Here is a 17,133-nt window from a genome sequence, read left to right as displayed (position 1 = left end):
GTAAACTTATGAGCATGAAAATGACTTCATCGCTTCAAGCTCCAGATCTTAGCAAAGAGAATAACTCGTAGTAAACATGGTCCTGCAATCTCGTTGCAGCATGATGTTCAGTATTTACTTATTGAATATTGTTATGGTAGACTTAAAATATCAAGGACTCAAGACGACTGAGAGTACTGTGTTGTCTTAGCACTTTTAATGTCCTGAAAATATTTGCATAAGAATTTCAATTTTATAAAAGTCCATTCAGAGTGGTGGAAACCCTGGACATTGTGTAGCGAAAAACATCCAAACGGATGCTTTTGTTTGCTTTTGTTCAGCAAACAATTAAATTGACTAAAATATTTTAACGTGTATTTTGGTTGTAATGAATGAATCGTCATTAACTTGTTAAAGTCCCACCACTAGTTTACAGGCGTCCCTCCATGTTGGCCTGTCTGCAGCGCGTGTCACACGAAGTGTCTGGCCATGTTGCCGACTCCAGCTGCGGGGCCCTGGGAGGCAGAGCCAGGCAGGAACGGTGTGGATGAGAGGAAGTGAGGGTTGGAGGGTTGGGCGTCGGTGTGTTCACACTGAGAGTGTTCTCCCAGGTCTGGCTCCACATTCCCTGCCACATGTCAGCACTTGACCTTTGACTTGTGGGTGCAGATGGTCGATAGTGAACTTGCCAATTGTTGAGTTATCTCACCTCCGCGGGTCAGTCCCTCCCTCCCTCCTCCTTGCAGGTTCACTGCTATCTTCTTCTCTGCGCGACTCCCTGATGGTGATCTACTCGCGGCGCCGTTAATGATTCATTCGACGCTGCTGATATAAACTATTGCAGCTTTTTAGTTTGCACTTCACAAGTGCATCCTCCGAGTCCTGGCAGGTCAGCCGCTCCACTCTTAGACAGCACCAGCTTTTTGGCTCTGATTTGCTCCCAGCGGGACATGGCTCCTGGATGGCTCTCGTGGCTTTGGTACCACAGGAACTATTTCATCATCGTGCTGGTGCCGGTGTCCTTCCTGTGGCTCCCGCTGGTCTACCCCTCCTCTGTGAGTATAGCTCTCACATTAAGACTGAGCTCAGCCTCCATGTCTGTGTCGACACCAGAGGTGTCAGATGCTCAGGCTGCTGAACTTTTCTGTGGGAAAAACTTTTCATGACAACCCTCGTCTAAAGGTCCAGTGGCAGTGGAACATGGAACTGCGGTTTTTGTTTTGTTTGTTTGTCTTTCATTCAGCTTCTAAACCAAACACTGTTGAACAACATCGTGTAAAGTCCGAGTTTTCTCTGGGCGTGTAACGCACCGCAGCACAAACTTGCTTCATCTCAACTGGTCTTGACAATAGAACAAAGCTGCACTGCAGGTGTTTGGAAGTGAGGTGTGGTCCAGTGAAAGCTCAGACCCATTCAGCTGAGGTGGGTCCGCTCTCCTCACTGAAGTGTGCTGTCAAACTGGTGACACGCCTCCTCATCCTGAGCAAACACACTCAAACCCGACTGGGCCGACTGGCATTTGGGCAAGGCAGCAGATTTGGGTTTACAACTGCAGATCACTTGACCGTGGCACATCTGGGCCGGACCTTTACGGGCTGACAGTTACTTATTAGGCCAGAGTCCTGACCAAAAACTGCTTCCACAGGTGACTTTCTTTATCATTGTTTCTTCTCAAGAACCTCTCCGTCGTGGGTAACTATCACAGATGTGCAGCTGTCATGTCAATTCAGTGACTCATTACTGCCACCATATGTGGCTCATGGGTTCAAACTGAGCCTCTCACGGCCCAGAGGGCTGGAACAAAGAAATCTTGTAGTGGCCCTATGGTTAAGAATCACTGCCATAGAGCTTTGCCTTTTGGCTCAGCTCTGTCATCATGGAAACATCCCTCAGCCTCATCTAGGAAGAGTCCAATAACATCTATCTGTTTTCCGTGACTCTGAAGGGTGAACGACAGTACAGAGGGTCGGGAAGGTTTGAAGATACTCATGCTAAAATACTGAGGTACCAATTGCAGCAGTTGTGGGATGAAACTTGTCATTTTGACTGCTCACATTGAAGCCTTTCTTTCCTGAAGAGGAACCACACTGAGCTCTCCAGACCTAAAAGGGGCCCGAGAATGACAGCTTCAGATCATCTTTGATGAGTGACACCCAGAGATTTCACATGCACAAATGGGTTATATGAAGAACGTGCTGCAGAAACTGTCAACAAAAGTTTGCTCTGCTTCAACCGGACTGTCATGTGGTGCAGACGGTCAAATATCATTTCTTATCCTGCTGTTTCAAGAGAAATCTTCCTGTAGAGGCCCAGTTGCATTTAAACCTGAATATAAAATGAAATAATAAATTCACATTTAGAAGGCTCACTGACGTCTAATCACAGCGCTGCATTTACGTACAGGGCTTCCTACGTAACGTAAGGTTTGTCCCTTTCTTTGATTTAAAAAGATGAAGAAAAAAACGTGTTTCAGAACAGGCATGAAGGACATAGCAGTGACGTCTGAATCGCTTTTCAAAGTACAACATTTTAGCTGTTTTTTTCCAGCCAAGTTGGTTCAAAGTGACCCAACACATGTATGGAAGATCCCAGTACACAATCCTTTTATGAACAATAGGTAAGCCATCATGTTTGCTCGGGCTACCATGTGCACTTTGTATTTGCAGTAACACTGGTTACCTAATGTGGATGTCGGACCCATAAAGCAACTTTAAAGTGGACATTAATTTGGCATAAAAGATCGAAGGCATCTCAGCAGCGTCAGGACATGATGTTACTGTCTTTTATATTGTTAATGTTTACACCTGAAGAGTCCTGCGGTGACGCTGGACCAGCTGTCAACAGAGGAATGTTTCACCTCAGGAACTTTAAATGGTCTTCTCTCCATAAAGAGTTATCTGAAGAGTGACGAGTGTTTGATCAAAGGTCTCCAGAATCTGCGTGTTTGACGGATTCTTATGGAGGCCAGATAAGAGTGTCGGTCCTGAACGTGAAGAGCCGTGTGAGTTCAATGAGCTGCGCTTGTGTGCCCACAGGAAGCGCGATGCGGCTACGCTATCATCATCATGGCGCTGTACTGGTGCACCGAGTGCATGCCGCTGGCCGTCACCGCCCTGCTGCCCGTCATCCTCTTCCCCATGATGGGCATCATGGAGGCTGAAAAGGTAGGTCAGATGAAAACACTGGGGAGTGAAGAAGTGACTCTGAGTTGGACCAAAGAGGTTGGACATGGTCAGGAGGAGGAGAACCAGTGAGCTTCTTGATGAAGGCGGACGTGATGAACTGGAAGATGCAACTGGAGGAGCAGGAAGTCGTTGCTGTGGCAACATCAAATGGGAAATGCCAAAAGACAATTAGATGCTGCTGTTTATGAATAAACTGCTCGTGAATGCACTGTCGCCACCGCGATGCATATGCTGTCAGTGGAGGTCTGCAGCTATAGTTGAAGCTTTGAACGGCGTCTGTGGCCGAGATATGCCCCGGTGTCTGTGGCTGCAGCCTGAGCTGTGACCTTTCCCCTACTCTTCAGCTCCGTCACCACAGCAACGCTCTCTCTTCCTCTCACACAAAGTGCAGCTGAAAAGTGACTTACTCCCCGAACAAACGGCCGTATCTCGTAACCGTAGCGTTCGGCTCTAACTGAGTCGAATGTCATGTATCTCCAGTCTACGGTTTGGTCAGGATGGCGAGTTGAAAATGACTAACAAAATCTGAAAGTGCTCCAGTAATTCTGAGCACGTTTTACGAAAGAGGACAAGTGTGACTACAAAACTGGAGATTTTCATGTTTATGCGACCCACTGTTTGGCCACAATCACAGTTTAGAAACTGGAACATGACTAGATTTCGACTGCTCTGCTCCACTCTAACAGCTTGATTGCTCACTCAAAATTTTCGATTTTTGCCAAATCTCTGGTTCATTTTGTGGGAAAATGATATGACCTGGCTCTGATCTTTTTTTCAGGGCAACAGTGTTTTGAGCTTCTCACTGTGTTTCTAGCCCAGAGCTTGGTGGAGCTGCGAGCCGTTGAAGTAGAGGCAAATTTCTGAAGTGGTGAATCCTCTTCCCCTTCATTTTCAATGGGAAAAGTTGGTCACACAAAACCTGGAATATCCTGGGAATTCTGGCACCTAGGTCCGAGAAAAGTAATAGCAGACGATTCCTGGTCGGGCTGCATGCTTTGGCTTTCATGTCTTTGCCGCGTCTCTATGGCAAAAGCTCTGGGAGGAGTAGTGTGCCGAAAATTTAGAGAACAATGGTGGAGTCACGATAACAAAATGGCGTGCAGATGAATATTATGGTGAATGCATTCACAGAGCGTAGAAAGTACAGTGGATTCTTTTGTATCGAAGCTAGAAACTCAACCCTTTGTGAGACACTGCTGTAAATGGAACATGGAGAATGGGAACATGAAGCCCTCCATCTCCTTGGTGTTTGCTTCTGCAGCTGGTGACCTCAGGTGACCCATGGAACACCTGGCTGCTGCTCTGCTCCCTGCATTACTCTGCTCACACTTGCTTTGTTCCAGGTGAGCATCGAGTACCTGAAGGACTCCAACATGCTCTTCATCGGGGGTCTGCTGGTGGCCATCGCTGTGGAGCACTGGAACCTTCACAGACGCATCGCCCTGCGGGTCCTGCTGCTGGTTGGCGTTCGACCTGCCTTGTAAGAGGAAGATGAAGCCATGAGAATGAGCAGAGAGGTGTTGTGGTTAGCATGTGACGTGGGCTCCATCCTTGCACCGTCCCAGGCTGATGATGGGCTTCATGGTGGTCTCCGCCTTCCTCTCCATGTGGATCAGCAACACGGCCACCACGGCCATGATGCTGCCCATCGCCCGAGCCGTGCTGCTGCAGCTGAAGGAGACGGAGGCTCAGGCGGACGAACGAGATTTCAACGCCATCGAAAATGAGGGATTTGAGATGGAGGAGAAAGAAAAACCCGACGGGATTCAGGACGAGAAGCGTCCCCAGATCACCGAGCTGGAGGGGAACCGTGAGTCAGGATGACAGGACCATCGCTTTGAGGTCAGTGGAAGGTTAAAGTGTTTGTCTCCAGATGACGTGGAGCGCAGCCGAGAGCTGAGGAGGGTGGAGATCGAGAACAAGTACAGGAAGCTGACCAAAGGGATGAGTCTGAGTGTGTGCTACTCGGCCAGCATCGGCGGGACGGCCACGCTGACGGGCACCACCCCCAACCTCATCCTCAAGGGCCAGCTGGACAAGTGAGGCTTCAGCAGATCATTGCTGAGCCACGGCTGCTCATCTCTCTCTCTCTGTCAAGGATCTTTCCTCAAAATGGCGGCGTCATCAACTTCGCCACCTGGTTCGGTTTCGCCTTCCCCAACATGGTGCTGATGCTGGTGATCTCCTGGGTCTGGCTGCAGCTGCTGTTCTTGGGCTTCAAGTGAGAAGAGTCTTCAACTCCACCTGCACTTCCTGCGTCGGTTTGAGCACGTTTAAGCCGCCGTCTTCTTTCTCCCGGGTTGTTCCCTCAGTCTGAAGCAGTCGTTCGGCTGCAGCGGGAAGAGCGAGCGCGACCGTGAGGCGTACGCCGTCATGAAGCAGGAGTACAAGAAGCTGGGTGGCATGAAGTTTGCCGAGGGAGTCGTGCTCTTCGTCTTCGTCCTGCTGGTTCTCCTGTGGTTCACCAGGGAGCCGGGCTTCATCCCGGGCTGGGCCACCGTGCTCTTCAACACAGACGAAGTGAAGTGAGTCGGCCAGTCGGGTCTGTTCCGATCAAAACGCAAGCGGTGGAGAGATTTAATCCCAGATTAGGGTTTAGAAACTAGAGATCTGAAGAATCCCACTTGACATCTGAAGGCTTGTTCGGGAGCATATGTTTCCTGTGGAATCAGATGACAGGCATCTGCTTGTGTGTCAGGTATGTGACGGACGGAACCACGGCCATCTTGCTCTCCATGCTCTTCTTCGTCATCCCCTCGCAGCTGCCCAGGTGTGGGGGCTACGGTTTCAAGGAGAACGGTAAGTGTGGCGAGCCGGTCCTGGGAGAGGAAATCACCTGACTGGTCTGATCTGCAGGTAAAGCAGTGAAGGCTCCTCCCACCCTGCTGACCTGGGACGTGGTTCATGCACGGATGCCCTGGAACATCATCCTGCTGCTGGGAGGAGGCTTCGCTCTGGCTGCTGGCAGTGAGGTAGCAACTTCGACACGCCTCTGTTCCCTCATCATATTTGTCCCACATACTTTTGTTTCACTTACAATTTTAGCTGCCAAATGTGAACTGAATATATATATATATATATTTGTTCCCCTTTTTATTTTATTACAATTATTCTTTTCTCTCTTTAAGATATAATTATCCCATTTTTTCCTACTAAACCCTTAAAATAATATTGTTGTATCTTGTCATTTTATTCATAGCCTCAATTTAAATATTAGAATAACATTGGACATGAAATGCAATATAAAGGTGCTTTGTTCCAAATAATCATTATTATTTTAGGAGCAGGAAAAAAAGAGAGAACTACAATAAGGCACTTTACGTGTTTACATGTGAGAATGACTACCAAGAATCCAACCAGTTACGTCCAACAAACGTGTTCCCTGACAGAGGAGTCTAATACACGATGGCCGACTGAGCCTCAGCAGTAGTCAACACTACCTGAGGGCTTGGCCCTTTATACACAAAAAAAAGCGACTCCAACAATATTAATATTGCATCATAAATGCACACATTGCATAATAAATGCACCCATTCCCATTACTACTCCTACTACTACTGCTACAGAGTTTGGCTAGTAATGAAAACTGCTCATGAATGGGCTGCTCTGACTCTAAAGCAGCCAGTTCTGGAGCACCGCTGCCTCCTAGTGTCCGTCTGTGCTCATTGCAGTCAGCGCTTGAAAACGCTCATGACAGTCGTATGATATTAGGTTTAAAAATCTCACTATATTCACGATCCATTGAAAAAAATATATTCTACGTTACTTTCCTTTCCGTTATTGCTTTTCTTAGCCACTGTTTGGAGAGATTTAATCCCTGATTGAAGTTTGGAAACCAGTTTTTCTTTCCTTCTCTGATGTGTAGTATTGCCTCACAATTATTCAGGAAAGTAAAGGTGTTTCAGTAGACTGATGTTTATATATGCAGAACAGAAATATCATGTCCACATTTGTCTGTCGTCTGAGTGGATTCACAGAGATGAACGTTGCGAGCAGCTGTTGATGGTGTTTACCAGCATCTGCGCCTCATATGAGACCAGAGCAGGCGTTTGTTATGACCAGTCTTTACAGCACCCTCATGTTTGCTCCCAGGAGTCGGGCCTGTCCGAATGGATCGGGGAACGTCTGGCTCCCCTGCAGCAGATCCCAGCCTACGCCATCTCACTGCTGCTCTGCCTGCTGGTGGCGGTGTTCACCGAGTGCTCCAGCAACACGGCCACCACCACGCTCTTCATGCCCATCCTGGCCTCCATGGTGAACCAGCCGCGCCCACTCACGGCCGCACACTCACTCTCTCACAGATGTGTGAAGTCGTGCTGTCGTCCGCAGGCCGTCACCATAGAGATCCACCCTCTGTACGTGATGCTGCCGTGCGCCATCGCCGCCTCCCTGGCCTTCATGCTGCCGGTCGCCACTCCGCCCAACGCCATCGCCTTCTCCTTCGGGGACCTGAAGGTCACGGACATGGTGAGGTCATCGCACGCTTTGCTGCTTCCCATCATGGACGCTTGTCTTATCGCTGTCCTGCTGTCCAGGTTTTCATGTGGAATATATCCGTAGATAACAGATTAGCTGTGCCTCCACCAATGCAACTGACTGTGTTTTGTGGATGGCACTTTCATTTATGAGAGCGATAATGCAGTAAAAGTAACGTCACGCGTATCTCCTGAAGGTCAAGTGAGCGATCAGTCTCCTTAAACAAGCTGCTGCCTCCAGATCATGCGAACTTGTCATGTCCGCAGGTGGTCGCTGGATTCATGCTGAACATCATCGGAATTCTGACCGTCAACCTTGGCATCAACACCTGGGGGTACACCATGTTCAACATGGGCACGTTCCCGCCGTGGGCCAACATCTCAGCGCCCAAACACTGAGTCCAGAGGAGAGGAGTTCAGGGAAGCGGGAGGAAACCAGAGGGAGACGAACCAAGTTGTATTCCAGGGAGTAGGAGTGGGAGACGCAGAGCCTCTCAGGTGCAGCTCCTGCCACACGCTCTCCACTCCGCGTCTCAATACTGTGAAATATTCCCATTAGATCAGACCCGGCCCACAGAACCTGCGATGAGCCGGGTGGCGCCAGTTCTGGGGTCGACCCAGTGACACGTTCAGAGACGCTGCCTCGCCTTCTGAGGCTCGTTTCAATGTGAAGATGCTACTATTTATGAATTGATTTGGATCGCACACGTGAAATCAGCCAATTTAAACTGGTTATTTTAATTTATTCATGAGAACATGTTTTTGGCGCACAAGTCATTGCTAAGATGGTCCTCACAGCAGAGAACTAAAGTGTATATCATATTTTATATGTGACTTTATATATATATATATTTCAGCACTTGCTCTTTTAGCTTAGCCTAGCATAAAACAGCTAAGCTAAAGATGCTAACTCTGAGTTCAAAATGAAATGACACTGTATTTTATCATTTACTACATGAATGTATTTATATAAATATATAAATTGATTATTAATGAAGTGGTGTTGAATGCTGAATGTTGAATGAACCTGCTCTTCTAAGCTAAGCTAACTCTCTAAGTTATGGAAATGAAACCCCAACCTCGTGTTACTAGAAGGGTTGTTTAAAGAGTCAAAATCTCCAGACGGAACTTTATTCGTCCACATTTTTGTTTGTTTCTAAATAAAACATCAAGGAGCCGTTTTTGTCTTTCAAAAGTCACTCCCACAAAAAGTTCCATAGATCTTTATTGTAACGCGGCGCCAAAATATACTCTACCTGGATTAAAAATACTGGAAATGTCTCCCGGCTATAAAGAAATCAGCCGTACGTCCTTTACATTCAAGTCCGTTTCCACGTCTGATCAGATCACGTTTGAACACTCACGCGTCGCCGACACGCTCCGACTTATCAGATCTGCAGCTCCCACCAAAGTTCACGCCAGATAAAGATCAGGACGCTTGTTCGGCATATTTCAGTGCTGAGGCAGTAAAACTCATCTTTTATGGATTTATCATCGCCATAACGTCCAGCGCTCGTGATGGAAGGAAAACAAAGAAGAAACTAACAAGAATCACTGTTACACATAAATAGTAAAGTTATGTTCAAAGAAAAACGTGCATTTTGACGCATACTAAAGTTCAGTCCTCAAGTTTTGACTTTGACAAATACAACAGAAATAAATACAGTTAAAAAGAAAACTGACAAAAAAATGTTCCTTTCCTTCCTTTTTTTTGAAGCTGACTCTGAAACCCGTCTTATTCTGCCCCCTACTGGAGAGGCCGTGTAACAGCCTTTCACATCATGGAAGCTCCTTTTTCATAACCCCACTTCTCTGTTTCCCAGAGACTCGCGTCTCTCGGCCGAAATGAAGCCAAGTCAGAGCTGAATTCATGCTGTTCACTGTAGCCAACTGTGTTTCTGGAGCGGTGCGAGAGACACGTCGTCCCGCTGGCCTGTGTTTAGGTCGACATGGTGCTGGACTCTGATCACATGGACGGACCCAGACAAGGCCGGAGGGACTTGTGGGGACCAGCGTCGGGGCCAAGAGACACTCTGTCTCAAGTATTTTACGGAGAAGAAATCCTGGGGGGGTTTCAGTTGCCAGTTTATGATCTCACACGTTTGCATCCCAGTTATAATCACCCAGGTATTTCAAAGTTTCCAGCAAAGGGCCCGGCAAAATGGTCCCCACAAGTACATCTATACAAGGTGCACACGCACACACACACAGACAGACTGGGATGGCGACGGCTAAACAGAGAGGAGAGCAGCTGTCGTGTCATCTACGTGCCTCCGTTGTACGAGTAGTCGGCCTTGTTGTGCATCACCAGTTTATTGTCCACAAAGTAGAAGCTGTCGGACTGAGTCTCGTACGGGTGCAGGATCATCTCCCGGACTGTGGGGACACAAAAACACCACCGGATCACCACCACCAGAAAAAACACAGGAAGGTTTCTGAAGCTTCTGATTGGCTCTGCTGAGATCTGTGTGGCTTCTGCAGTTTTGCCCTTTGGCTCAGCTCTTTTCACCTTCACGTGTGTTTGTTTATCATACTATGTGGGGACCAATTCATGACAAAACACTATCCTTGTGAGGACCTTATAACTTTGTGGGGACATTTGGCTGGACCCCACAAGGTTAAGCCTTAGTGTGAGGGTTAAAACTGGGTGATTCTAACTGGGTTCCAGTCTGGTTCAGGTGAGCCATGTGTTTAGGGGGAGAGGCTGGGGAAAGGGTGATGGTCCCCACGGAGGACAGAGAGGCGTGAGTGTGCGTGCACAGACTCACTGACGTCCTCGGACAGCGGCGGGAACTCGTAGATGTGCTCGCAGGTGTTCTTGCTGCTGGGCATGCAGAAGCCGAACTGGAAGTCGAAGCTCTTCAGCAGCTTCTCTCTGAAGTAGTGCCTCTCGATCATGCGGAAGTTGTCTATCGGCATGTCGCCCACCGAGAACTCCACGCTGCGCAGAGGACAGTCACGCTACCATCACAAACACCTTGGCACCGCTGACCTCACTCACGTGGCTCCGACTTGCCGCAGCCGCAGGAAGGCGGGGGTGAACTGGTACCGAACAAACCGGCCGGCGTTTGGGTCGATGTCTCGCTTGTCTTTATCTGAAATGAAAAAAAAACTGTTGGACTCCATGACCAGACGAGACTCCAAACCCAAGGTTGCACAACGATACAAGACCTTTTCATTGCGCTGTAGTGTCAGGGATTTTTTTAAAGAACAGTTACTGCACCACCTATTGGCTGAACGCCAGAATGACCCATGAAAGTCGGTGACGCAGCTCAGAGTCACCTGATGACCACGTGAGGCAGCACTTCCTCTCCAAACTACAGCTGTGACCAACTTCAAACCCTGGTGTTAAACAGCGGCTGAGGTCACGTGACGCAGCCTGGGTCACGTGGTGACAGCGGAGCGTGACGGTGTGACAGTGGGACTGGCCTGTGCCCGGAGGCTTGGTGATCTCAAACAGCACCGTGCTGGTCTCCAGGTCTCTGATCTTGAAGCGGGTGAAGTCGATGTTGTAGACGTTCTCCTCCGGCCGGCACAGGTAACCTGAGGGAGAACAGAGATCAGTCCATCATGAAAAAAAGATCACAGCAAAGTCATATTGTTTGCCCATGGGGCGGCCGTCTTTTGAGCTAGAGACGCCGTTCAAAGCTTCAAACATAGCTGCAGACCTCCACTGACGGCATGCGCATCACGGTGCCTTCACAAGCTGTTTATTCATAAACAGCAGCGTCTAGTTCACTTCTACTGAGCCGCTCAGTGGAGGATTTTGAACGGCTTCATCTCAGTGGAGGTCGTCTGTGTCGACCCCGACCAGAACTTTGTCCTCAAACAAGCCAGTTCTGTCTCGCTGCTATTTCACAGCTGCACGAGGAATGGGGCTGAACAGGCTGTAAATGGAGCCACTTCACTGCTGGAGAGGTCCGACATGGAGCAGAGCCGCGGAGAGGTTTTGCTATTTCGAAGCAACTGGGGAGTCAGTTAACCTCAGCGATCACATGACCAGAAGCGAAGATCATGTTTAATTCACTTCACTCCTCAAGTTGTTTCACACTGAGCTGCAGCTTGTGAGTAACTTAAAGAAACAGCTGACAAACAGACGGAGTGGAAAAGAGACAGAGGAAAATGAAGTGTGAAAACAAAGATGTTTTCATGTGGCCCTCGGCTGGATGGGTTCAGGCAGAGGTTCTGGTGCGGAGGATGGCAAGGAGCCTGGACGCACCACTGAAGAGAGTGCGGATAGAAGGGAATTCTGGGCGCGCGACGATGATGTCAAAGTTGAACTACTGGTCACGTTGCCACGGTAACAGACAGTCAGAGTTGACGTTTGCTGTCATCATCTCAGCTTCATGTTTCTGTTGCTGCTCAGGACTCAGGTTTGGTTCAAAGGGTTTTACCAAACGTCCGCCAGGAAGGGTTGACCTGGTCATGAAATCGCAATTTGAGATCGATAACAAACAACACAAGAAATCTTCATCAGAAACCGAAGCTTGGACCATTTGACCTGGAGGCGGCAGGAGCCTCCGGGTCACGGAGGTCCGCGGCTGACAGACGATCGACCGGCGGGCCACTCACTGTCGGTGACCTTCTGCAAGCCCAGCACGTCCTCCGGGGTGATGAGGGCGCTGCCCAGCAGCTCCTCCTCGGTGGTGTCCGGGACGCTGCACACCTTCATGGCCGCGGCGCTGCTGCTGGAGTCTGGGCTCGGATTATCGGCGGCAGGCGACGGGTCCTGGCTGCTGCCTCTGCCGGTACAGGAATAGCTCATCCCGCTCCCTGCTGCTGGAGCGTGTCCTCGCTGATCCGCTCTCACCCGCCTAATCGGACCTGCTGCCTCCTCAGAGCCGGCGCCTTCCAGAGCGGGTTCGAACTGAGCGGGGGGCGGCAGATGGCGGTGGTCGTTGGGAGGGGGTGGGGGGCGTCTGGCGCGTCTCTGACCGACGGCGCTCGAGTCCAGCACCTCAGTGACGGAACCGCTGGAGTTGTTTTTTTCGATAGGGACTTTCAGTCAAGACCTGGCGTCGGGGCCACGCGGGGCCCGCGGGAGGCGACCGAGTCGTCACGTGACCTCTCCCATGAACTTTGCCTGCAGTAACCTCCCGTTGGAATCTGAATCTTCACTCATCTTATGACCATGTCATGAGCTTCATTTCCACTATAGTGATGGGGTTTTAGCTGTTCGCTCAGCAGCGCCACCTAGTTTAGCTGAGGTTCTTCTTTTTGAGGACAGAAGTCAGGGCCTTTTTAAACAGTTTTACTCAGTGGCAGGCTCTGACATTAACATTTGTTTTGTTTGACTACTTTTTAAACGTGTCTAGAATACATTTTGTACATAGAAAGTACATGTTAAGAAAACAGAATATTTTTTACATTAAAAATGTATCATATTTCAACATTTTTTTACAAATAGTTTGCATAGTTTGGTTGAACACTTGCTGCAAACTGCAATTTTATTCTCACTCTACAGCACTTTCAAATATACAATAAATATTTGGTATTATCAATACATACATTGTGTTATCCAACATAATATACGGTGACCATTGGTCGGAATATTTCCGGCAAGCTGGTGCATCCCATGTAATTTCCAGACGATAGACCGTTTTTTTTTTTGTTATCCCTGTGGCTGAGGCTGTACCGTGGATGTTAGCAACCATCAAATTAAATTAACAGTGTTTTATTATTATATGTATTTATGTTAAAGCGCTGAATGTTTTGTCGCAGCACTTTCCGTCAGTGCGTAGCTCCGCCTCCTCAGCAGGTCTCAGTTCCAGCACGGAGCTCCAGGAATGCCGGAAGGATGTCAATGCTTTGAGGTAAACAAAGCACAACCATTTGAATGAATCATTTTTAAACCGAGAGCGCCACCCACTGAGCTGTGAAAGTGAGGACGCTGTTCCATCAGAGCATCATCTAGCGCCACCTGCTGCCCAGTGAGCTCTTTTGAACTGGACAGTCTGGTGATGCAGATCAGAGAGGAGGATCACGAGCTGCTTGGTGGAGGTCTGGACGTTACCGTCTTCCTGACCTCTGACCTGAATCTCTTGTCCAGTTGGTTTCTCACGGAGGTTGAGCTGGTGATTACTGGGACCAATCAAAGAGGATTGTGGGCAGGAAGCACCTGGAGGTTCACGTCTGTGGAGGGAGAACTTGAGCTGACGGAGGCGTGTGCGTGATGGAGACTGGACGTCATGGTCAGCGTGACCTCTTCGCTGTGGCCTGCTGACTTAGCTTGTCCCTTTGTCACGTCTGAGAATTCGCCGCCATCAGCAGAAACAGACCCACACGCACACACACACGCACACACACACGCACACACACCCAGGCAGGAGCTGGCTTTATGTTGCACTTCTCTCAAGGTTGATCTGGTCTGTGAGTGGGTTGATGTCTTCAGAGCCAATAGCAGCTTCATGTTGGTCACAGCTGAGAGACGGAGCGTGCGCCTCCATTACCCCGGTGTTTGCTGATGATCTTATCGACCCAGTTTTCCTTCCTTAAATTAGATTGTGATGCGTTCATGATGGAGGAAAGAAACTGATCTGACTGTGATGTCTCACTCTGATTCGGTTTCATCAACGTCCGACACTTTTCCAGGGTTGCACCAGACTCGACGCGGCCTCTCAGCACCAACTGAGGGGCGGGGGAATGGGCCAGTCTGTGGGGGGCTGCTGCTGCTGCTCCTCTGTTTTGGGTGTCTTTACTAATTCTATTTTCAATGAAATGATTTATAAACACACCTTAGCAGTGGATTTGGCATTGAATCAACCTCTGATCCGACTGTGATGAAGCATGGTGGTCGCTTTTGTTGGCTCCGCCTACCTGCACCCCATGATACACAGTCATTCAACTCATATTGCCGTTCACAATCTCCACCTAGTTTGCGATAACGTCTTCTTCCTGTGTGATATAGTTGAATAGCGTTGAAGATGAAGTGTAGCTAGTGATTCAGGCCACTGTTTCAGGCGCTCAAGCGTGGCGCCGCTGGTCGTCGCTCTTTGTGAGTCTGAGAGTTAACCCCTCTACTCAACAGCACAACGGAGTCCAAAGCAAAGTGCTGACATGAGTCCAGACGGGTGGGTAGTCCAGGGGGGCATATAAACCCCTCTCACACCCGCCCTGCAGGACTTGGTGTCAGCAAGGGAGAGCTTTTGTTGTCGACCAGAGGAAGTGAGTGGCACGACGGCTCTCTGTCCAGGCACCGCGAAATGGCTCTGACAAATCCTACCCCAAACGGACCCTGGAAGGTGAGTGACTGACCCCGACAAAATGATGTGGGGCTCGGACAGAATCGCCCTTGAGACCTAGTGACCGCCTTTTCCAGATCACCGTCTACGACCAGGAGTTCTTCCAGGGAAAGCGGCTGGAGTTCACCGCCAGCTGCCAGAACATCGTGGAATGCGGGCTGGACAACATCCGCTCCCTGAAGGTGGAGTGCGGCGCGTAAGAGCCTCTGGCCGTTTCTCTCTCTCTCTCTGCCCCACCGAGGCCCACTGCTGCAGCCTGTTCTCTCCGCAGCTGGGTGGGCTACGAGCACTCCAGCTTCTGCGGTCAGCAGTTCGTCCTGGAGAAGGGAGACTATCCTCGCTTTGAGGCCTACAGCGGCAGCAGCTCTTACCGCATCGACAGGATGATCTCCTTCAGGCCCATCTGCTCCGCCGTGAGTTCCAAACGCAGCTAATGCGCATCAACCTCAAGCCCCGACGCTCCACTTATCCCTTATTTCCTGGCTGGCAGAACCACAAGGAGTCTCGCATGACCATCTATGAGACGGAGAACATGACGGGCCGCCAGTTCCAGCTGTCCGATGACTACCCCTCTCTGCAGGCCATGGGCTGGATGAACAAGGAGGTGGGATCCATCCACGTCCAGGCTGGAGCGTAAGTCTGATTTCTGCTGGCCATTATTGGTCACCTTCCTTGACCTGATGTTTGTCTCGGCAGCTTCGTGTGCTACCAGTTCCCTGGTTACCGTGGACAGCAGTACATCCTGGAGTCCGACCGTCGAGGGGGAGAGTACAAGAGCTACAGAGAGCTGGGCTCTCACGCGCAAACGCCTCAGATTCAGTCCATCAGGAGAATCCAACACTGAGTGGAGCACGTCCTCCTCCAGTCCTGGTCTCAACCCTCCGCTCCCAGCTGGCCCGGCCGCTGGTGCCTGCTGTCTTCCACCGCACCACTTTGTTTTTTAAGAAACATCACAAAAGTCGCAGAACGGAGCGCTCCACGTGTCATCTGGCTGTCGAGTGGTGACGTCACTTCCTGTTCTCCTCCATCGCAGCCTTGTTTTCGTCCTCTGTTTCTTCATGATCACCAGTCGTGCTGTACCTGTGACATCGGTGACTTACTGTGTGTCAGACCACCAATAAAGACAGAGCCCCAACACAAGAGCCACAGCCTCGGCATTTGTGGCACAACAATTAAATAGTAGAATAAAATCCATGCATCTCTCACTGTGAAGAAGCAGATTTTTACTGATACTGTCAAATAAATCATGTAATAAAATAAAGAAATAATTAGAAATAAAAAGTCCCAGCTAATTCAATAAAAAATAAAAAAATGAGTGTGTTCACTGACTAAGCAAGACTTTTATGACACAGCGACAGGTGCGACGAATTTCCTGTTATTATGCATTATCAATAACTTGGATTCATTGTCGACAATAAACGCAATTAGTCGAACAGGAACAAAATTTGATGGACGTTGAGCAACTTGACAGTAGTTTACAATCTCGCCACTAGATGGCGGCGTTGCTCTCTCAGGTTTGCGACAGCGGTCTCTGCTTGACGGCGGATGATGGTGTAAACAACAGACAAGGCTGCTGCTAAACCAGACTTGCGTTTGTATAAACTTTCCATAATTATGCCCGTTTAATGTTCAAGTTAAGGTTTGGTTTTGTTTAGTTAATAACCGAGAACGTCAATGTGTTTATTGTCATTTGTTAAATTAGCGCGATCTATTTAAGCAAATAATTACAAATGAAAATTCCTCTGGCTGTTTTGCTGTATTTTTCTGAGTAGCTTTAAATGAGAGTAGAAGAAGAATGAGTGAGCGGTGGATTCTTCCTTCACAACCTCCAAAACGTCTTCTGCCTTTCGTCTCACCCTGGTCCGAACACTATGGATTCTGTGTTGATGCCAAAGCAACGAGATGCTGCCGCAGCACAATTGTAATGTATTTGTTGTAAAATATTCATCAAATTTATCACCCTGACAAGCAATTTGAATACTATTAAAAACATCCTGGCATCAGAAAATTGCTATTGATTTTGTGTCCTCCCGATGGCAGCTCACATAGCCAACACAGACATAACACGGGGGCCACTCTGGTCCACGCTCTGTGATCTGTGTGTGACTGGGCTGTGGTGCCAGGAAGCTCTCGCACCAGTGTGTGGCTCCACGCGTCGACGGCCTGCTGCTGTTGAAGTTGCTGTTTCGGTGCCTAATGGGGGTCCAGTTTTCCCTTCCGCCTTCCTTCCCCTCACCAGTAGGAGGCGGAAGC

The 17,133-nt window shown here is 49.1% G+C and overlaps 3 protein-coding genes across 4 annotated transcripts; 2 read left to right on the top strand and 1 right to left on the bottom strand.

The window, feature by feature from the left end:
• The first annotated feature begins 774 nt into the window (after positions 1 to 774).
• Positions 775 to 8,664, top strand: slc13a2 (solute carrier family 13 member 2). The gene is made up of 11 exons (XM_053847535.1): positions 775 to 1,034; positions 3,015 to 3,143; positions 4,508 to 4,644; positions 4,730 to 4,974; positions 5,038 to 5,203; positions 5,263 to 5,385; positions 5,477 to 5,689; positions 5,863 to 5,963; positions 6,021 to 6,136; positions 7,257 to 7,631; positions 7,907 to 8,664. Exons 1-11 carry the CDS (start codon positions 930 to 932, stop codon positions 8,036 to 8,038), a joined length of 1,842 nt encoding a protein of 613 aa, XP_053703510.1. The 5' UTR covers positions 775 to 929; the 3' UTR covers positions 8,039 to 8,664.
• A 170-nt stretch (positions 8,665 to 8,834) lies between these two features.
• LOC128748608 (protein unc-119 homolog A-like) lies at positions 8,835 to 12,403 on the bottom strand. Its single transcript, XM_053847536.1, has 5 exons — positions 12,212 to 12,403; positions 11,069 to 11,182; positions 10,641 to 10,734; positions 10,408 to 10,580; positions 8,835 to 10,015 (listed from the first exon to the last, which is right to left on the bottom strand). The coding sequence occupies exons 1-5, from the start codon at positions 12,309 to 12,311 to the stop codon at positions 9,903 to 9,905; spliced, it is 594 nt and encodes a 197-aa protein (XP_053703511.1). The 5' UTR covers positions 12,312 to 12,403; the 3' UTR covers positions 8,835 to 9,902.
• A 760-nt stretch (positions 12,404 to 13,163) lies between these two features.
• Positions 13,164 to 16,205, top strand: LOC128748609 (beta-crystallin A1-like). Of its 2 annotated transcripts, XM_053847538.1 has the most exons (6): positions 13,164 to 13,452; positions 14,667 to 14,880; positions 14,958 to 15,076; positions 15,152 to 15,293; positions 15,371 to 15,513; positions 15,577 to 16,205. In XM_053847538.1, exons 2-6 carry the CDS (start codon positions 14,842 to 14,844, stop codon positions 15,722 to 15,724), a joined length of 591 nt encoding a protein of 196 aa, XP_053703513.1. In that variant the 5' UTR covers positions 13,164 to 13,452; positions 14,667 to 14,841; the 3' UTR covers positions 15,725 to 16,205. The 2 variants fall into 2 exon arrangements, with proteins under 2 accessions (XP_053703513.1, XP_053703512.1); XM_053847537.1 differs by lacking the exon at positions 13,164 to 13,452 and having other exon boundaries at positions 14,367 to 14,880.
• Positions 16,206 to 17,133: the final 928 nt, after the last annotated feature.

This window comes from Synchiropus splendidus, chromosome 17, assembly GCF_027744825.2.
Source record: "Synchiropus splendidus isolate RoL2022-P1 chromosome 17, RoL_Sspl_1.0, whole genome shotgun sequence".
Lineage (NCBI taxonomy): Eukaryota > Metazoa > Chordata > Actinopteri > Syngnathiformes > Callionymidae > Synchiropus > Synchiropus splendidus.
Note: the sequence above shows the minus strand (reverse complement) of the source record. Positions and strands in the feature narration are given on the sequence as shown.